We start from the raw sequence: 21,997 nt of genomic DNA, 5'->3' as shown, positions 1-21,997 counted from the left end.
GGCCTCCGTGGTGAGCGTGGAGCCTGCTTGGGATTTTTCTCTCTCCCTCTCACTGCCCTGCCCCCGATCGGGTGAGCATGTGTGTGTACTCTCTCTCTCTCAAAATAAATAAATAAGCATTAAAAAAAAAGCAGGAAATGAATCTGACATAATCAAGTCTTGGAATCAGTAATAAACTTTCAATAAACTATCATTTCCTGATAACATGCTATTGCTGACATTGAAAGATCTATAGAAAGGATAAAAAAAAAAATCCAACATCACACCAACAACATGACCTGTGTTAAGAACAAAATTGCTTTTCGGATGCCTGGGTGGCTCAGTCGGTTAAACATCTGACTCTTGGTTTTGGCTCAGGTCAGATTCTCACAGTTCGTGGGACTGAGCCCTGCATCAGGCTTCGCACTGTCAGCTTGGGATTCTCTCTCTGCCCCTCCCCTACATGCACTGGTGCTCTCTCACAATAAATAGGTTTGTTTTTTTTTTATTGCTTCTGTGCCATAGTCATATTTCTCAAAACCACACTGGGCAAAAATATTACAAGACAGAGTATTCTAATTAGTAAAGGACTTTTATTTAAATACACTCTTGAAGTCACGTACTACAGGAAAATTGTCGCTAAAACATATAATATTTAAAACGATACATACATTTTAATGCAACAACCAGAAAAGTATTACTAAGCACTCTTCCAATGACATCAGTATACTGTCACTTAATAAAATAAAAAAATTCCTTGAATAAAACAGATAATAAAAACTTAAAAGCTCACCTCGAAGTATGAATATGTTTGGTAAGATCTAAGAAATAGCACAAATCCTATCGCTCAGCTGTCATTACAATTTAGAAACTGGGAGCACACACACACACCCATAAAAGATTTAAGCCCAATATAATCACTACTAAATACTTCTTGAATTGCAATTTTGTTAAAGGAAAATACCAATCATGGGCAGCCTCTCAACTTTTCAGCATATAAGAAATTAAGTTGTAAGAAATAAGCTAAGTTTGTAGTACTACTGATTATTAATAGACTCCCAAAGAGAAGACTTACTACACGTACAATAACAGGAAGTTCTTTTTGCACAAAACTAGAAATTTACTTTAATAACTCAACATTACTAGTACCTTTTTTTAAAGGCAATAATAATGGAAATGCTAAGCACTTAAAATTAGTAGTTCTAAAATGATACCAAAAAATTTGCATTTGCCTAGTATTTTGAAACTTTTAAGGCTAAAGTTTCCAACGCACTTTCATTTTTTAAACACACAAGTTAAAAAAAAGGGAAATGAAAGGAAGAAAATGTAAATCTAAAGGACCTTCAACTTAACTACATTTCTTTTAACCAAACATTAACAGAGTACCTAAGATGTGCCAGGCAGTATACAGGGAACTATGACATATTACAATATCTATTACAAACTAAATCCTGTGTTATTCAGCTTCTGAATTTATTATGTTATTTAACCCAACACTTTTCTTAAATTCTCATCCAACAGCGAGGAAGATACACAGTTTTTCCTAACAAATTCACTTGTCTCTGTTTTACATAGGTCACAAGAGTCACCGCTAGCATCTGTGACTAACAAAAGGGATTCATTTCAGAGACATCACTGATCATTTTTTTCATCTACATGAAGGTGAGACAGGAATTCAGCAGATATAAACTGTTTCAGGTATAAACTGTTTTAGGTTATAAACACCCTAAACTCAAGACGGGAAAAAAAAAAAAAAAAACACTAAAAAAAAAAAAACAAAACTGGACTAAATTTACTTTGTATAGCTGATAAATATTTAAGTGGCCACAGCATTTACTTCTTCCATAAACACAAACATTACAAATTTCCATTTAGATGCAATACTATAAAAAGTCTTGATTCTGAAGACAAGCGAAGAAAACTTTTTTTTAAATAATTCAAAGGAACTATCCAAAGTAGACAACGTTTATATTTTCACATACTATCACATACTATTTCACATTTCTACACTCGTAAACACACTCTACCCTTTTAAGCACTTCCGAATTTGTCACGGGTGAACAAGCTGTCTAGTGTCTAAGTTCCACCAGTTGAATCTAGACATTTCAGACACCTAAGGCTTTTTATCCTACAGTGTATTAAAAAATGACAGCATTCAATTACATATTCTCTAAAAAAACAACCAGTACTTCCATTGCTATAATTTCTTCCACCGACTAAGTAAATTCTACCCTTTAGACACTATCCTCCATTCAGTTAACATGTTTACATTTAAGAGGAACCCGGCCATGGGCTTTCCACATCAATCCACATTGGTTTTTACCACAACATCTGACAATTTACGGATCAACAAAGAAAAATAAACCATATAATGCTAAATCCCAGGAAATACAAGGGGCAACTGCTATCTCCGAGTTGTGTAAAGATCATAAAGATTCTCTTTAAGGATTTCTCAATTAAGATCACTTTCATGGCTAACCCTAGAGGTCCTCTGCTAAAAATTCACAGTACTGTTCACGCAATAAATGAGATTTTCTTTCATCAGTGTAATCGATAGAAGCACAATACAGTTCAGTTTCTAGAGTCGGATTACTTGACCTGCTTTTTCTGTTTTACCTCGTAAAACACTTTAATTCAAGCAGTTCCTCCTACCTTACCCTGAAAAAGGAGACGTCCTACAGGGCAGAATTCTGCTCAGTGCGATATCCTCCAAGTGGCCCCAACTCCACAGCAAAGCCGGTAGAGAGCCACACCAGCTGACCCCCGTCGTCTCCCGGCAAAGGGCTCGGGCACCAAGCCACCCAACACACCTTCCTCGGCAAAACTCGGAGGCCCCACACACGACCTCGATCAAACCCCCATACTTCCCCAATTCTGTAACCCCAGAGGTCGTTTTCTGGAAGCAATCTTACCTTCATGATGATTCAGGGACCGCGATCCCCTCGAAAACACCAGATTCACCTGCACCTGGAGGGAAAACAAAAGACACCCAGTCAACACCACCGGGCACCCCTCTGCACTGGCGGAGGCGGAGGGAACCGAGCGAAGCCTGAACCCCGAAGAAAGAGCGTGGCCGAACCACGAAACGCCGACGAGGGGCTCCCTCTGGCCTCGCCAGCCCCGCAAACCCGGCCACCTACACAGCTCGGCGGCTTCCCGTCCCCATTGTCGGGACCCGCCGGAGTTTCCCGTCTCCGACAATGACGCCATTTCTGTCAGAGAAGAAACTCACAACAAGCCCGGGGGCCGGCGCGGGGCCGGCTGTCCTCCCCGAGGGCCTCCGGGCCCGGCCGAGCTGGTCGGCGCCCCAAAGGGTCGCGCAGCCCCGCGTCCGAGCCGGAGCAGGCCCGGGCTCGAGGGGCCCGGGGTGGGGGGCGGCGGAGAGGCCAGGCGGGCTGGAGGAGGGCCGCGGGCAGGACCGACCCACCGCGCAGCCTCTGCCCACGTCCCGTTCTGAGGCGGACACCCGACAAGTGCGAGCGGGATCCCCGTCCGCCGGGCCGCGGGGACCGCCAGAGGACCGAGGGGCCGGGAGGCGGCACAGCCCCCCGCGCCGGCCCGGGCCCCCCACCGCGGCCCGGAGCAGCTAAACCGCTGAGTGTGCGGCCGCCAGGCTGGGGGGCGACTCGGACTCGGCAACAGCACGGGGGGCGGGGGCTCCCGGGAGGCCGAGGCCCCCAATCCGGGCTCCCGGCGAGACCACCGAGCGATCTTCCCCCGCTCCTCAGCCAGGCCCAGTGACTCCCGAAAGGACCCCCTTACGAGACCGCGAAAGCCTCAGAAAATGTCCCTACCTTCCTCGGAGGCGAGCTCTGACCCTGGCACGTCCAGAGTTCCCTCCCCTACTCCCCCCCAAAACCAGCAGGCCCGGGGGAGAGATGGGGGAAGAAGGGCGGCGGGTCCAGCGGTTGCTGAGGCTGAAGCTCCGGCTCCTCCTCCTCCCGCGGCGGCGACTGGTACCTTTGTTTGGCGGCCGCTCGGGCTCCCTCGCTGGGGGGAGGGGGGGACGACGAAAAATCCCTCCCGGACTGGAGGTCCGGGCCCCGAATCGCGCTGCCCTCCAGAGGACGGCGGCGCCAGACCCTCTGCGGCTCCTTCCGGGCAAAGGTCCAGGCGGTGGCCGTGGCGGCGGCAAGCTTAAGCACAAGAGTCGCCCTCCGCTCCGGCGCCCGAGCTCCTCACTCCGGACTCGACTGACGGGCAAACATCGCTTTCCCCCCCCCAACCCCAAGTGCCCCCCTCCCTTCTTTCTCCCCTCCCCTAGATATTTTCCCCTCCCCTACCTCTTTCCCGGATGGCCTCTTAAATGACCTCGGATTGGTTAGAGTTCTTTAGAACCCGCCTATACCCTATTCTCATTGGTCCTCGGGATACAAACAACGACGCCATTTTCCCACCACTTCTATGGAAACAGAAAGTTACGCCTCAAAGCTTCCCGGGAAATGTAGTCCAACCTTTGAGGCCAATACGGAAGCCCTTGCCCCTGAGAACTGCAAGACCCGCAATGCCCCGCGTCTGCGTGAGATGAGGAAGGGAGGGGAGGGGAGGGGGCGGGGCGACAAAGCAGTGGGGAGGCGGCAACGACGCCTGCGCAGTGTGACCGGGATGGCGTATTTTCTTGCACCGAGTAATGCGGAGTCGCTGGCGGCTGAGAAGGGTGGAGAGTTCCGTGGTGAAGTAGGGGGAGGGATCTATGTAGGCGTTCGGAGGAGCCTTGGCCTGAACTATAAAGTGGGAAGTTGATGCTGGGTACTGCTACTCCCGGACCGGCAGCGTGAAAGTTGTGATATCACCGTTGAACCGTGAGCGGCTGTGGTGGCGGTCGGGGGGAACCCGGATGGGAATGAGGGCGGGGGAGGCTGGAAGGCGGGGTCCGGAGGAAAGAAAGAAAGGAGGGTGAGGACCCGGATGCTGAACCGGATTGTGTATGAGTTTTCCGTACTTGCTAGAGAAGGGGTGGAGCGGTAGGTGACCCAGTGGGGCGGAAGGGGGCAACTGAGCGGAGAGGAAGCAGAAACCTCTCCTCTCCTGCGGGCTCTGTACCAGCATAGTAGACCCTTGAAGTTCTTTTGCCAAGTCTCTGTTAAAAATCTGCCTTGAGGTTATTTAAATCCACTGCTTTTATCTCAGGCAGTTTTCTTCAGCTCTGTCATCTCCCAAAGTTTAAGTGGAGGATTCTCTCTGCGTTTCACAGCTACGCTGAGTGTCACTATTTAGCAATTTTGAAACCAGATCGTTCCCTTAAAAAAAAAAAAAAAACTTGCATGGTATTATAACTTTTCATATTGCAAGTCTGTTCCTTGGTTTCATTTTTTTTAGAGCGTTAGAAGGCACTTTCCGTTAGTTCATTCAATCCTTCACGTATTTATTGAGCGCCTACCATGTGGAAAAACGGAACAGCCCCTGCCTTCGTGGACCTAAGCCTAGTGAGACAGACAGATATTAAAATGGACACACAATTGAATGTGAAGTTAATAGCAGTGGTGAGTGCTACAAAGGAGAGTTACATGGTGATAGGAGAATTTAAAATAGGGAGTTTGGCTTAAGGGAAATAAAGTGAGGATGCAGCTGAGAGTGGAAAGGTTATCATAAGTTAACTAAGAAAAGAACATTCCAGACAGAAAGAATAACATGTTGGAAAGCCTGTGTCTAGAGGCTCTTAAAGTGTGAAGAATTAATTGTGAAGACCTGAAGGGGGAGGCGAGGGGAGGGGAGGCGGGCGAGTAACCTACTATTATGCAGTTTATTAAGGAATTGTTCTTACCTAAGAGCAAAGGGATGTTTTCAAAGGGTTCTCAATGGGTAGGGAAACAGGACCAGATCTGAATTTTGCAAGGATCACTGGCTGAAGAGTAGAGGTCCAGATTAGAGAACCTAATCTAGGAGTGAGCGCAGGGAGCCCAACCAGGAGATTATTGCAGTAGTAGTCCACACAGGGGACAATCTATTTTCATATTAATACTCATCCATCAACTATTTGAACCCATTTAAGGCAGTTTGCCAGTTTTGGAAGTGAGTAGTTTCAGACTCTCTCATAGAGGCATTCTGTAGTTATTCAATCTAAAAATAAATGAGTAGAATTCATGTAACACTAATGCCCCTTTATATTTGAGTCTAGTACATGATGGCTGAAAGTTCCAGCCATGATAAATAGGACTCCTTTAGGTCAAAAAAAGAAAGAAAGAAAAAAAAAAAAGCATGTATGCCACAGTGTATAGAACCCCTTAGACTCTTTAAGAAGACACAAAACATTACTTTTCAATACCTAGAAAAATTGAGGTTCCTGTATTTTCCTACTACCAAGAATACTTGGGGGCGCCTGGGTGGCGCAGTCGGTTAAGCGTCCGACTTCAGCCAGGTCACGATCTCGCGGTCCGGGAGTTCGAGCCCCGCGTCAGGCTCTGGGCTGATGCCTCAGAGCCTGGAGCCAGTTTCCGATTCTGTGTCTCCCTCTCTCTCTGCCCCTCCCCCGTTCATGCTCTGTCTCTCTCTGTCCCAAAAATAAATAAACGTTGAAAAAAAAAAAATTTAAAAAAAAGAATACTTGTGTATAAACATCCTCTAGGAAAGGAACCTTAATTGACTTGTTCAATGAGTGTTCTTAAGGTAATTTTTAAAGATTCATAACTGGTTTTGTTTTTGTTTTTTTTTTTAATAGCATTGACAAAGCCTTGAGAATTGAAACAAAAGTTAGTTAGCTCTGACTTCTGGGCAAGAGTATACTTGTTACTGATCCACTGGGAGACAAAAGAGTTCTTGAAAGGTGGTCTCATTGATTTTTAAGTTAAGTACATTGCTTTCAACCTTGTTGGGAAGAGATAGCCACCAACTGCTTTAAATGCAGAAATATGTAAAAGATGCTTGTTTTTATTTTTTATCTTACCTTTAATTCTGTTCAATAATCTTTCACCTAAGTGATTATTCTTGTTACCCTTTTTTTTTAATCTCTTAAGAATGAGATAACATGTCAAAGTTTAAACAGTATAGATAAAAGATTACTAAACTGATTTTTGGATAATTTCAAAATATTTTCTGGACTTTTTTTCCCCCCTTGTGACATCGTTGGTATTCATTGTCAGTTAAGGCAGGTGTAAAACTTTCCTACATGGAATGTTTCTCCTTGAGGTCGTATTGCTAAGATGATTTCCTTTGCTGGAGTGCTCAGTTCTTTTTTTGTTGCTTTTTGTTTTTAATTTAAGTTTATTCATTTTGAGAGAGAGAGCATGCGGGGTAGGGGCAGAGAGAGAGGGGAGAGAATCCCAAGCCCCCGATGCAGAGCTTGCACTCACAAACCATGAGATCATGACCTGAGCTGTCAAGAGTCAGAGACTTTAACCAACTGAGCCACCCGGGCGCCCCTAGAGTGCTCAGTTCTTATAATTGTTTCACCTAAACACTCCAGGGTAGATTATAAAAAACGCACTTTTCAGTCTTTTTAGTTCATGATCCTAGAGACAAAATCATTGTTATAGAAGCAAAAGAAAACAGATAAAGGTGAGAGACCTCCTAAAATGTACCCAAGATGTGAGAGCAATTAGTAAAGAAGATTCCTAAGATAAGGACAAATAAAAAACAGCAAAGAAGCAAAGTAGAGATTGGATTCAATAGAAAAGAAAGATTGTAGGAAGACCATGAGTGTTATTCTAGGAAATATCAAAGTAAATGTAAAACTCAGAATAATAAATCACTACAGAGAAGTGTGTGTGTGTGTGTGTGTGTGTGGATACAGGGAAATATTTTTGATAATTGCATTCAAACTAATGCACGTCTTAAATTAGAATCTTTGAAAGGATTGATTGTAAAGAAATTACAAGAGAGGAGTTTTCCCCTTAAATTTTAAATATATAAAACATATCTCAAATGCTCTTGGGGAAAAAGTATGTTTACAAATTTATGTAATCAATCAAATATGAAGTATCTAAATCTGTTGATTTGTTTTGACATTGATTTGGTTTTATGCTTTTTATGGTTGCGTACAGTAAGAAAAGCTTAATATAAGTTTTGTAACTAAGGAAATCACTTAAAATCCAGATGAATACTGGGACCAATGAAATCACTTGAAGACTTTCCTTTTTTTTTTTTTTTTTTTTTCCTTAAGAGAGATAATTTATATATCACATAGTTCACCCATTTAAAGTATACATTTTGGTAGGTTTCAGGATATTCACATGGATGTGCAACCATCACAACCTAATTTTAAAATATTTTGAACCCTACAAAAAGAAACTTCATCTCCATATTCTTCCTACCCCAACTCTAGGCAATCACCAAACTACTTTCTATCTTTATAGATTTGCCTATTCTGAACATTTCATATATTATATGGTTTTTTGTGACTGACTTCTTTCACTTCAGCATGTTTCAAGATGTCACCTGTGTGGAATTTTCTTTTAAAACAAAACTGAAAGTGTACTTGCACAAAAACACCTTGAGATACAAATTCCTTTGCAGTTTTTTTTTTTAATTTTTTTTTCAACGTTTTTTATTTATTTTTGGGACAGAGAGAGACAGAGCATGAATGGGGGAGGGGCAGAGAGAGAGAGGGAGACACAGAATCTGAAACAGGCTCCAGGCTCTGAGCCATCAGCCCAGAGCCCGACGCGGGGCTCGAACTCACAGACTGCGAGATCATGACCTGGCTGAAGTCGGACGCTTAACCGACTGTGCCACCCAGGCGCCCCAAATTCCTTTGCAGTTTAACACTCAAAATTAATTTAGTGAATAAGATCATCTTTATCCTTCTCCTTTTTCACAGATCAGCTTTGAAATTCAAAAACAATGGAGAAGACGCAAGAAACAGTGCAAAGAATTCTTCTAGAACCCTATAAGTATTTACTTCAGTTACCAGGTAACTTTAGTTATGGTTAATATAGGGTCTTTTTATAGAGTAGTAGTCATTCAAATGTTCAATTACTGAAAAGATTAGATTTACCATCTCTTAAGATTTCCTATTTAAAGGCATGCGTTTGAGAAAAATGACAAATAGAACATTTTAGTTTTTTGTTCTTAAAAGGACATTTTTGTTTTGCTTTTTTTTAATTTTTTAATGTTTATTTGATTTTGAGAGAGATAGAGTGTGAGCAGGGGAGGGGCAGAGAGAGAGAGAAGTTGGGGGGAGACACAGAATCCGAAGCAGGCTCCAGGCTCTGAGCTGTCAGTATAGAGCCCAGCGCGGGGCTGGAACCCACAGACCGAGAGATCGTGACCTGGGCTGAGGTCGGAGGCTCAACCGACTGAGCCACCCAGGCTCCCTAAAAGGGACATTTTTGAAGCATTGTTTTAAAAATGTCCAATTATACAACATAACTAAAAAAAAAAAAATTAAAACATTTGAGTACCTCATTGGAAGTTTCATTCTTTATGGATGCCATACATTCCTATTCCCCACCATTTAGATATTAGGGGAAGTTACGCCAATTTGTATAACAACAAAAAGCTTCACTCTGTCTTCCATGTTCATTTGTTCTATCACATACACACTGCATTTCTTACACTACTGGTTCCTTTAAGAGCCAAATAGTAATGCATCTCTAACTCACATTACTTGGAAACAGCCCACATTATTCGTATATAAAGATGGGTCATCCGAACATGGCTTCTTAGAGTAACACCTGCCTAATCACATGTGTGTGCATGTTTTATTTTGCTATTTTTTTAAGCTTGGTTTGGAAAATAATAATAGCAAGTAAAAACTCATATATATAATAAGCGTGGGTTTTTGTAATAAAAATTCATTCACAAACCAAGTACTTGAAATTTGCTCTTTCTTATAGAAATTATAAAAGGTGATCAATTAGTTGACAACCATAAAAACCTACTTAGCATGCAAGGTAGCTAACCTTTAGACTAATAACGTTCTCAACTCAATCACGATAAACACTTTTTTATTTCTGTTCTAAAGTGCATATCTTTTCTTTATGGGCACATGTCAGTGGTATGTTTCTGTTCTTCATGAGCCTGGAGAGAATAAATATGGTTATCAAAGGCAGAATAGTGGTGGCTCCCCAGCTACATCCTCAAAGCCATCATGATTAGTGTCATTTCTATTCTGGCAAATCTTAATGAAGACGTACCTGCTAACGTCAGTGCTTCAAAAGAATGAAGGGAACTATCTATTTCCTAACTCAAGTTATACCCAGCCATATTATCTCATATAACTCACCAAAGGTTATTAGATGAAATCTAATTGACAGAATGAAGATACTCCATAGTACAACAGAAGCTATTTAAAAGTATCCAGAATTTGTTGGATATAAATTACCTTCCACTGTGATGATTCCAGTGACAAAAAAAAATTAAAGATGAAATCCTCAGGGTGCCTGGGTAGCTCAGTCAGTTAAGCATCTGACTCTTGATTTCAGTCTAGGTCATGATCTTACAGTTCATGGGATCAGGCCCTGAGTCTGGCTCCATTCTCACTCTCTCTCTGCCCCTCCCCCGTGCACACACTGTCTCAAAAAATAGTAAATAAAGATGAAATCCTCAAGATACGAAGGACAAAGAAGATACGTACTTTTTAAGAAACTTCTAGTCTGTTAATATTTTGAAATTCGTTACAGAAAGTTATGGAGGGGTGGCAGTGCCTGACTGGGTCAGTCAGTAGAGCATGTGACCTTTAATCTCAGGGTCATGAGTTCAAGCCACGTTGGGCATAGAGCTTGAAAAAAGTTATCAAAGGGGTTAGGGAATGGGTAAAAAGGGGTGAAGGGGAGTGAGAGGTACAGGCTTTCAGTTACAGAATGAATAAATCACAAAGATAAAAAGTACAACATAAGGAATATAGTCGTTGGCATTGTAATTAACGTTGTTGGAGGGAAGACAGAAATGGAGAATGCAAAGGGAAAGTTTCCTGCTATTTAAGGAAAAGCCAAGAGACTGCTTTTGAGTGACGTTTATTCAACAGCTAGTAAACTACACTTATTTCAGGGTCTCCCACTGAGAAACATGGTGATGTTTCTCCTGCACTCTCTTCATCTGTTGTTGAACTTATTTTGGAACAAGTTTGCAAACACTGGTTGGAACCGGGCTATGGTAATATATGCCAGTTATCAGTGCCGTAAAGGGTCTAAAGAGTGTCTCCTGCCACTTTGCAGAGCAAGGACTGTCTGTAATTTTATTCTGTGTGTTTATTTATTTATTGTAGGGAGAGTGGATATGAGAGGAGCAAGGGAGAGAATCCCAAACCAACTTCACATTTGGAGCCCAATGCAGCCCACTGTGGGGCTCTAACCTACAACCCTGGGATCACAACCCAAGCCAAAATCAAGAATCAGAAGCTTAACCTATTGAGCCACCCAGGCACCCCTGTAGTTACATGTTAGCAATAATGTTTACCTGTGTAATGAACTTTTGTAACATTTTTTAATCCTCATCTTGAATTAATATCTAAGTCATTAGATAACATTTAAAGCTCTCATTAGGTAGCTAATTTGTTTTAATCAAATGTATTCTTGCATCCATAATACAATGTAACCTCAAAAGATTTTCCTAAAGAAATAAGGAATTGTGTGGCACCTGGCTGGTTCATCAGTGGAGCACGGGACTCTTGATCTCGGGGTTGTAAATTTGAGCCCCATGTTGGGTGCAGAGATTACTTAAAAAAAAAAAAAGGGAAATAGGAAATTGCACTATGCATAGTAAACCTGTTTTTCACAGAGAACTTCATAGTTACTAAAGTGACTTCAAGATGGGCCAGAACATTTTTTCTGTTGGGAAATTACTCTTGCTAATAAAAGATTATAATAATTAAAAATTATTAGTATTAGGATGTTTTGAAATTAGTGGGGTTGAATGACTTTTGTTTGTTTATTTGCCCTAGTGTAGGTCCCCAGGCCAGGGAGTCCGTAATGTTAAGGTCTTTTAAAGAGGAAAGGTAATTATTGTTTCTTTTCATTTTGAGGGATTTCTATGACTAACATCTGTTAGAAACTATTTGGGGACTTAAAAGTATCAATCCAGACCCCAGAACCTGGTTAAAGGAAAAGAATATATTCAAACACAACTGCAGGGGCACCTGGGTGACTCGGTTGAGCATCTGGCTCTTGATTTTAGCTCAGTCATAATCTCCCAGTTCATGAGATGGAGCCCTGAGTTGGACACCACGCTGACAGCTGGAGCCTGTTTGGGATTCCCTCTCTCCCTCTCCCTCCCTTTTCCTCCCCACTCTGCTTCTCTCTGCCCCTCCCCTGCTTGTGTGCGGCTCTCTCTCTCTCTCTCTCAAAATAAATAAAGTTTGGGGAAAAAAACTTGTAAATTAAGCCATTATTGGACTGTTTTTCTATATATATTCTAAAGCAAAAAGGAAAATGTCTCTCCACTTTGTGTTCTTCATCTTCTGAACTTTTTTTTCTTTTTTTAGAGAGCAAACCCACGCAAGCAGGGGGGAGAGGCAGAGAGGGAGAATCTTAAGCATGTGCCACACTCAGCATGGAGCCCAACATGGGGCTCAATCCCCTGACCCTGAGATGATCTGAACCAAATTCAAGAGTTGGTTGCTTAACCAACTGAACTCCCCAGGCACCTCTGAGCTTATTTTCTAAAGTGATATGGGTTACTTTACACACTTGTACATTGTAAGTAAAGCCCAGATTGGCCTTAGCTAAACTGGAAAGTAGATCAAAAGTATAAAGTATATAATCGCTACCCAGACCCATCTTCACCTTAAGGATTAGGAGACAGAAGATACTCCTTCTTGAACCCTAAGAGAGCCTTCCCCTCCAGACTTCTCACAGAAAGTGCAACTTTCTTTCATTTGGATATGTGATGAGAGTTTATGTATTCATTCCTTTGGGTGATTGGTACAGAGAAAAAAACCTAGATAAGTCTTAGAAAATACTGTTTTTGTTCACTGGAACTTTTTATGTAACTATTTTCTGAAACCTCATCTGAAATTAGGATGTGACTGTGCATTCACTTTAGCAGGAAGCTCATAGAACATTATTAAGTGAACTGGTTGGGGTTTTTATCTATCATTCCTTTATATTTGGGCTAAAATGACTTCTATTGATAACTACTAGCCAAAAATCTCTTGAGCTTTCCATGTAAGAAAATGATAATATTGAAAAACTAATGGCCATAGTCAAAATAAAAAGACTCATTTTTTACTAAACTGGGATCCTAAAAGGGAATACTTGAGGGAATGGGAATCTCATTTTTTGATAGGAAAGAAGCAGAACCATACAATCTCTAAAACTTTAAAGGAATGGTAGATACTTGTAAGAGGTAATTATATGAGGTAAATCAGTAGCAAAGTATGCTTCATTAAAAATACCCATAGTGAGGTGCCTAGGTGGCTCACTCGGTTAAGCATCCAACTCTTGATCTCAGGGTCGTGAGTTCAAGCCCCACGTTGGGCTCCACGCTGAGTGTGAAGCCTACTTAAAAAAAAAAAAAAATCCCCATAGTTCCTCTGAAATGTACAGTGCTAATTAACTGCCACTAACTAGACTAACTTGTTTTTCAAAAAAGGAATGCATTAGATCATAGTTTCTAAAATGCCCATTTCATTCCAGTGAAAGGCTTACTAGTGGGCCCCTGGAATAGTTCAGAATGTCTTTGCCCACCCTAATTTTAAAACGCTGTGGCGTTTTAGACTGAATTTCAGCAGAGGGGGTGGGGCGTTTAGGGCCCAGTAGTGAAAGGCAAGCTCTCTAGTAATGGATTAGTGGGGCTGCGTTCATCAAGTCTGATCAGTCTTAGAGGAAGTGTCTGAATGTGTTTTTTATAACTGAAATATTTTATTGCCGAATTTTATTCTTTAATTCCAGGTAAACAAGTGAGAACCAAACTTTCACAGGCATTTAATCATTGGCTCAAAGTTCCAGAAGATAAGCTGCAGGTATTTAGGCAATTCAAAACCTCTTAATCCTTAAGAAATTAATAGCTGTCACACAAAATACTCGCTGCTCTTAATTGAGTTTAATGTTCCCCGCATATATTGTATTATATTGACATTGCTAAGTAAATACCAGTTGTAAAAACTAAGGAATCCAGGACTTGTAATCTGTTAATTCAATTATTTATAAGCTTTTTGAATATTTGCACATTCAAATAAAATGAAATTGTCCATCGTCTTTTTTGTCAGATTATCATTGAAGTGACAGAGATGTTGCATAATGCCAGTTTGCTCATCGACGATATCGAAGACAACTCAAAACTCCGACGTGGCTTTCCTGTGGCACACAGTATCTATGGGATTCCGTCCGTCATCAATTCTGCCAATTACGTGTATTTTCTTGGCCTAGAGAAAGTCTTAACCCTTGATCACCCCGATGCGGTAAAGCTTTTTACCCACCAGCTTCTGGAACTCCACCAGGGACAAGGCCTAGATATCTATTGGAGGGATAATTACACTTGTCCCACCGAAGAAGAATATAAGGCTATGGTGCTACAAAAGACAGGTGGGCTGTTTGGATTAGCAGTGGGTCTCATGCAGTTGTTCTCTGATTACAAAGAAGATCTAAAGCCACTACTTAATACACTCGGGCTCTTTTTCCAAATTAGGGATGATTATGCTAATCTGCACTCCAAAGAATATAGTGAAAACAAAAGCTTTTGTGAAGATCTAACAGAGGGAAAGTTCTCGTTCCCTACTATTCATGCCATCTGGTCAAGGCCTGAAAGCACCCAGGTGCAGAGTATCTTGCGCCAGAGAACCGAAAATATAGATATTAAAAAATACTGTGTACATTATCTTGAGAATGTAGGTTCTTTTGAATACACTCGGAGTACTCTTAAAGAGCTTGAATCTAAAGCCTATAAACAAATTGATGCACGTGGTGGGAACCCTGAGCTTGTAGCTCTAATAAAGCACTTAAGCAAAATGTTCAAAGAAGAGAATGAATAATACTAAGTCATTCTTGATTAGGCCTGGGAGCTTATTTTAGTTGACTTTTTTTTTTTTTTTTTTTTTTTGTCTGTCTTTTAGCCTATCACTTTTTTAAAAATTAGGACCAAGCTGTTAGTCTCCTCAAACTGAGTGAATTGGGGTGATGTGAGTGAGATTGTTTCAATTTAGAACCCCTTTGTACAGATAATCATCATAGTACAAAGTTGATGGAATCAAAAGGAGCCACATTTAAATAGGTCTAATATGAATGTCAGAATGTGCTGTGTTGGGACCTTATGGACAACTGCCACAAATGTTCTGCTAACTCTATCAATAAAGAAGACTTCAGCTTCCGGGAATTCTTATCCAGATACTTCTGACTGTGCTGTATGGGCAATTCCCCATTCTTCGTCTACCCCATTTCCAAGCCAGTGACTACTTGGAACCAGTTCCGGTAGCTAGCTGACCCAAAGACCACAGGACCTCCTCTTTCTTCCTAAATGTTGCTACTTAAAATATCTTCATCTCCTCTTGGAAACTCCCTTACTAAAGTCTGCCATGAAAAAGCTGACTGTGATAAGCAATAAACGATCTGGCCCTTTTTCTTACCTTTTCCTGTTTTTCATCCTCTCTGCCCGGCAAATTCTCCTTAACCAAGGAGTCTCCACTTACTGGAATTTATATGCTACCCCACATTCATTCTTTTTTCCTTCTAAATGTAATTTGTGACCCAAAGCTGATTAGTATCTGGATATGGCATTGTCTTTCCATTTGGAAAGAAAAAAGGGCACGTGGAAAATGTATTTTATGAAGTAGCCTTTATTTCAGTCTTTTTATATTTTTCAGGGCGCCTGCATGGCTCAGTTGGTTAATCATCCAACTTCGGCTTAGGTCATGATCTCACGGTTCATGAGTTTGAGCCCTGTGCTGGGCTGTCAGCTCGGAGCCCACTCCAGATCCTCTGTCCCCCTCTCTCTCTACCCCTCCCCTGCTCAGGTGCACTTGCTCTCTCTCTCTCTCTCTCTCTCTCTCACTCACTCACTCAAATATTTGGGGAAAAAAAAAAACCTTTTTATATTTTCCTATCAGTAGTAAAAATCATAAAAAAGCTGTTTGCTCACCTGAAGTACAAAAGCAGAAGGAAGTGTCCTTTTCCTTGCCACTACTGAAGGCAATTGGTGCTTGAGTGGAAAGGGAAGTAGTATCTTTAATCTCTGTGATTAAAGGAATGTAAAGTGTTGACCTGAGAGCTGGTGCTTAGCTGGCTGAAAAGTAGTCAAAGCCTATGCTATCAGGCACTAATTAGCTTTACAGTGCTTTCATACTGACCCCCTATCCCTTTTGTGTACTTTCCACCCCCAAGCCCCTGGAGCCATCTGTGGCAACAAGAAGTAGCAAAGGAAAAACCCTGATTCCTTCACTTAGAAGTGTTGCTGACCTCCCAAAACAAAACTGCTTTCCAGAAACACTGCATTTTGCTTGATTGGTTCTATTCTGGTGTGTCATCTCAGATCTAATCACCATGTACTTGTATGAGAACTTCTCACTGAAGCACTCAATCTAAATCTTTGAAAAGCTGGGTACTATCTTTACTAACTTTTAAAATAATTTGGATCTGGGGCACCCTGGGTGCCTCAGTCCATTAAGTGTCCAACTTCGGCTCAGGTTATGATCTCTCATTTTGTGAGTTCAAGCCCTGCTTCAGGCTCCATGCAGACAGTGTGAAGTCTGCATGGGATTCTCTCTCCCTCTCCTTCTCTGCCCCTCACTCACTTGCGCTCGCTCTCTCTCTCTCTCTCTCTCTCTCTCTCTCTCAAATAAATTAGGGGCACTTGGCTGGTTCAATCAGTTAAGTGTCTAACTTCAGCTCTGGTTGTGATCTCACTGCTCATGGGTTCGAGTCCCGCGTCAGGCTCTGTGCTGACAGCTAGCTGAGAGCCTGGAGCCTGCTTCAGATTCTGTGACTCTCTCTGTTCCTCCCCTACTCACTCTCTGTCTCTCTCTCTCTCTCTCTCTCTCTCTCAAATAAACATTAAAATTATTTTTTTTAAGGTTGACACAGTGGAATAGAGAGCTGATGGATTTAACATCTTGCTGAAAGTGATTTATGGCAACATAATTAGCCTTCATTCTTTGGGTTTTGGCAAGCAAAAAATTTTATTTTTTGAACCTTCATAGACTAGAAAATGTGAAAATGTTTTAAAATACATGTCTTCTAAATGACAAAATCCAGTTTACTTGGGTTCTAAGACTTTCCTTTTGCAGAAAAAAAAATATTGTAGTTTAAACCTAAGTAGATAATATATTTTATTAGATTTAAACTACTCTTACAGTGTTTTCTGTATTGACAACTGTGATTATAGTTCAAGTGAAAAGAATAGATTTTTGGTTACTTAATAGATAAAACGATTTCTTTTTGTAAGATCCCAATTTCATGTCAAGCATTTCTGTCATTGACAAAGGCCTGATACAAATGACAAAAGGATCATGAATAGCACCAGGCCAAAAGTAATTTGATTAAGTAAGGAATAATCTACTTAGTCTTCATCTTAAAGGTAAATATTTTGTCTATATAGTTTTTTTTCAACAATACTTCTTTTTTGTTTTTTAGTGTTCATTTATCTTTGAGAGATAGAGGCAGAGCATGAGTTGCGGGGAGGAACAGAGAGAGGGAGACACAGAATCTGAAGCAGGCTCCAGGCTTTGAGCTGTCAGCACAGAGCCCGACGCAGGGCTTGAACTCACAAACTGGGACATCATGACCTGAGCCAAAGTCCAATGCTTAACTGAGCCACCCAGGTGCCCCTATTTTGTCTATATAGTTAGCATTGGATCTTTTTGAATAATCATTAAAATTTTCTTTTATGTAATGAATTCATAAACAGTTCAGGTTTCCATAATGTAGCATAAATACCCATGATTTTGAGGTTTCCTTATATCAATTAAAATGGAAGATTTCAAATTATTTTTTTATAATGTTTATTTTTGAGAGAGAGAGGGAGACACAGAATTGTAAGTAGGCTCCAGGCTCTGACCTGTCAGCACAGAGCCCGACACAGGGCTCAAACTCAGGAACCGTGAGCATGACCTAAGCCAAAGTCAGATGCTTAACTGACTGAGCCACCCAAGCGCCCCTATTTTACCTTTTATTAAATGTTTATTTCTGAGAGAGTAAGCAAGCATGAGCGGGAGGGGCAGAGAGAGAAAGGAAGAGTTCGAAGCAGGCTCCTCGCTGATCAGAGTTTGAACAGGGTTCGAGCTCACGAACTGTAAGATGGTAACCTGAGGCAAAGTCAGATGCTTAACTGACTGAGCCACCCAGGCACCCCCACTGTGTCAACTTCTAATTTGACTTCCTTTCCTTCCTGACCTATGCCCTGTATTTATTTACTTTAGGCAGCCTTTCAAGAATTTCTCAGATCAGGGTCCTTTCCTTAGGCCCTTCTCATCCTGCCAGTTCCCAATTCTAGAAGCATCCAACACCTGCACACTTTGCTCCCCCCATATTGCTGAGCACTGCTGGGGAGTGTTTTCAGAACTGCCCTTGTAGCCATTGCAAATTAACATGTTAACAGCCTCCATAAGCCCTTTTATTTATTTTTTTTATCTATTCCTGATGGAGATTTCACATTGGTCAATCTAATGTCCCCTGCTTCTTCTCCACTCTTCCCAATTAATGTAAGTTCTCCTAACTTTCCTCCTCTCTACTTTTTAAGTCTGTCTCAAATTGTCTTCCTTTCATCTCAAGAAAAGTTGTTTGTACTCATGACATAGGCCAAGCAAGCTGTCCTGTTCTTGATTCCCTCCCTTTCTGCCTCTTGAGGGCCTTATTCAATCCTCTGCCTTAAGATTCAGCCTCAAGGTTTATCCATTAGCTCTTTTTTTCTTTTAATGTTTATTCACATATTTTGAGAGAGAGAGCAAGGGGGGGAAGGGGCAGAGAGACAGGGAGGGAGAGAATTCCAAGCAGAGTCCCACTGAGCCCAATGCAGGGACTTGCACTCATGAACCTCGAGATCATGCCCTGAGCCAAAGTTGGATGCCCAACCGACTGAGACACCCAGGTGCCCCACCCATTGGCTCTTTGTTAATCTGTGTGTTGAGAAGAAGGAAAAGGGGAAGGAAATGTACATATATGAAGTACCTATCAGGTACCAGATGATTTGTTTTTTTCTTCAAGCACTTGCTGAGCAGAGCCAGACCCTTGAGTATAGGTCAAAGTACATTGTTCTGGGCAGCTGGCCTCTCATTCTTTTTTTTTCTTTTTTAATTTTTTTTAATGTTTATTTATTTTTGAGGGAGAGAGAGAGCATGAGTGGGGGAGGGGCAGAGAGTGAGGGAGAAACAGAATCTGAAACAGGGTCCAGGCTCTGAGCTGTCAGCATAGAGTCTAACGCGGGGCTCAAACACAGGAACCACGAGATCATGACCTGAGCTGAAGCCGGTCGCTTAACTGACTGAGCCACCCAGGCACCCCACTGGCCTCTCATTCTGTATGCACATTTATATGCGTTTAAAGGTTTGGAAACCACTCGTGTATTGTAATAATATACACTCCAACCGGAGTTGTCTTTCTAAAGCATAAATGTGATGGTCATCGCCATGCTTATATTCTCTTTGAATCCTTAGTACCATCACCTACAAATTCCTTGGTATAATACATAAGACTTCCCAAAATGTTATCTCCAACCCACCATAACCATATTTCCTAACAGTTTACTCTGCCATAAAATAGTGCTCATTGTTGCTGACATCTATTTTCATTTAATTCATTTAGAAATATTTCCTGAATGCTTATGTGCTAGATCCTTTGCTAGGTTTTGGAGATATAAGAGTGATAAAGACACCATTCCATAACCCTGTGATTTTTCTGTGATGGAGGCTAGCAAGTAAATAGCCAACTATTAAACAGCATTGTTACTGCTGTAATGGGTGGCACGGGGGCGGTAATTGTTTACTTATCTGCCTCTCCCATTGGATTGGAAACTCATTAAGGGCAAGGACTATGACATATTCACCCCTGTATTCCCAGAAACACTTGATATTTTTTAAATATTTATTTTGATTGAAAGTGCGAGTGAGTAGGGGAAGGGCAGAGAGAGAGGGAGGGAGAATTCCAAGCAGACTCTGCACTGTCAGCACCCAGTGTGGGGCTCAAACTTATGAACTGTGAGATCATGACCTGAGCCAAAATCAAGAGTCGGACACTTAACTGACTGAGCCACTCAGGTGCCCTGCACTTAATAAATATTTATGAATGAATAAATATACTTGAAACTAACCCCCCACCTCTCAAGGGTTCCATTAAAATAACATGTGAGTGGGGAGCCTAGGTGGCTGAGTGAAGCATCTGACTCTTGACTTCAGCCCAGGTCATGATCTCACAGTTCCTGAGTTCGAGGCCAGCATCAGACTCTGCACTGATATGGAGCCTGCTTGGGATTCTCTCTCTCTCTCTCTCTCTCTCTCTCTGCTCCTCCCCAGCTCAAAATAAATAAACTTTAAAAAAAATAACGTTGGGGCGCCTGGGTGGCGCAGTCGGTTAAGCGTCCGACTTCAGCCAGGTCACGATCTCGTGGTCCGTGAGTTCAAGCCCCGCGTCGGGCTCTGGGCTGATGGCTCAGAGCCTGGAGCCTGTTTCCGATTCTGTGTCTCCCTCTCTGCCCCTCCCCCGTTCATGCTCTGTCTCTCTCTGTCCCAAAAAAAATAAATAAACGTTGAAAAAAAATTTTTAAAAAAATAACGTATTCATTTGAAAAGATAAGCCTCAAATGTTAGCATTTATGTTAATGCGGTTCTACCTCGAATTCTTTCTTTAGTGACTCTTATTCAATGTTCTGTTCACTTCTGAGAGGATTCTTAGACTGCTCACTGTTTTGTCCATGATTACCATTTCATCCAAAGCCTGACCTCAAATTCAGGTCCTGTAACTGCCTATTCACTTGAGTTTTGTGTTGTCACCTTGAAATAATGTAATTAAAACCAACTTATACATCCCTTCCTATCCCTCTACCAATTCAAACAATGGAATGGAACCACTTCTCTCCCTGCCTTTTCTGTCACAATCTTTATTCTTCAAGTGAACCAGGAGTGTGTTTTTGATTGATTTGCCCACGTCTCCTCTGTCTCTCCAGTCCTCCCAAGTCCTACAGATTTGTCCTTTAAGAGGTCTCTTATCTGACCCGTACTTTGCATTCTCCCTGTCATTAGAACAGGCTTTATTGCCATACATATAGGGCTGATATTTGGTGGTAAGAATACACAAAAGGACTCATCACAATGGACCCCACAATAATGTGAATTCAGATATAACCCAATTGGCATTTGGCTCCTTAAACCCCCACCATCTCCAGTTGGCTAACTGCAGACTTTCTCTGGTTATTCCATTAACCTTAACAGTAATGCAACCTCACATTTAATGTGGTTGAATATACCGAACCTTAACAAGTGGTAATGGCATGTTTTTACTGTGTACTGGCTGGTAAAAAAAATATTAACAGCACAATAAGCAATAATATTAGTAAAATTTCTATGTTAACCCATTAGTTCAAGTTAATTCTGTAGAATGTTTTGTGACCATTGATCAATGAGCATCTTTTCCTAGAGATGTCTGGGAAACATCTGTAGCACTAGCTGCTGTATTATGTGCATTCTTTATAAAACACTGTATGCGTTAGGAGAATGACCAATTGATTATCCTTGAATTACACTTGTTACCATATATAGAGAAAGAAAAACACATCTGATTATCTGAGAATTGGTTTAATGAATAATGGCAGATATCTGGACCTCAGTGGGCGAGGTAGTACTAATGATGAGCTGCAAAAGTAATTTGTAAATCTTTCCGAAACTTGTAAGGTCACTTACCAGAAATTGCATTTAAAGTTTAGGTATTTATTTTGAGGGGGGGGGGGCACACAAGTGAGCAAGTGGGGACTGTGGGAGAGAGAGAGAGAATCCCACGCAGGCTCTGCATGGTCATCACAGAGCCTGATGTGGGGCTCGAACCTACAAACTATGAGATCATGACCCAAGCCAAAGTCAGACGCTTAACCCACTGACCCCTAGAAGTTATAAAATGCGAATAGTTACACACTTGAAAAGTAAAAACTTTAAAGAGATTTAGTTGTAATAAATGATACTCTGATGTCAACACTGTATAAGAAAGAAATGATTTATTAAAGCTGACAG

At 41.5% G+C, this 21,997-nt stretch overlaps 2 protein-coding genes across 13 annotated transcripts in view; one reads left to right on the top strand and one right to left on the bottom strand.

Moving 5' to 3' along the window:
- Positions 1–4,225, bottom strand: part of ARID4B (AT-rich interaction domain 4B) — a 156,951-nt gene extending 152,726 nt beyond the window's left edge. For 7 of the 9 annotated variants that reach the window (XR_006299740.1, XM_043596264.1, XM_043596269.1 and 4 more), the window contains exons 1-2: positions 3,774–4,225; positions 2,892–2,946 (exon numbers count right to left, since the gene is read on the bottom strand). Coding sequence is in view for 8 of the 9 variants with exons in the window: in XM_043596264.1 (XP_043452199.1) it covers positions 2,892–2,897 (6 nt within the window). In the remaining variant the exon portion in view is untranslated. The remainder of the gene's footprint in view (positions 1–2,891; positions 2,947–3,773) is intronic. The other 2 variants (XM_043596265.1, XM_043596267.1) reach the window with 1 other exon arrangement.
- A 131-nt stretch (positions 4,226–4,356) lies between these two features.
- Positions 4,357–15,165, top strand: GGPS1 (geranylgeranyl diphosphate synthase 1). Of its 4 annotated transcripts, none has more exons than XM_043596277.1 (4): positions 4,357–4,496; positions 8,735–8,827; positions 13,746–13,816; positions 14,063–15,165. In XM_043596277.1, the coding sequence occupies exons 2-4, from the start codon at positions 8,758–8,760 to the stop codon at positions 14,822–14,824; spliced, it is 903 nt and encodes a 300-aa protein (XP_043452212.1). In that variant the 5' UTR covers positions 4,357–4,496; positions 8,735–8,757; the 3' UTR covers positions 14,825–15,165. The 4 variants fall into 4 exon arrangements, with proteins under 4 accessions (XP_043452212.1, XP_043452210.1, XP_043452211.1 ...); XM_043596275.1 differs by lacking the exon at positions 4,357–4,496 and adding an exon at positions 4,550–4,781; XM_043596276.1 differs by lacking the exon at positions 4,357–4,496 and adding an exon at positions 5,057–5,462.
- Positions 15,166–21,997: the final 6,832 nt, after the last annotated feature.

This window comes from Prionailurus bengalensis, chromosome D2, assembly GCF_016509475.1.
Source record: "Prionailurus bengalensis isolate Pbe53 chromosome D2, Fcat_Pben_1.1_paternal_pri, whole genome shotgun sequence".
NCBI lineage: Eukaryota > Metazoa > Chordata > Mammalia > Carnivora > Felidae > Prionailurus > Prionailurus bengalensis.
The sequence above is the reverse complement of the archived record's forward strand: the minus strand, read 5'-3'. Positions and strand labels throughout refer to the sequence as shown.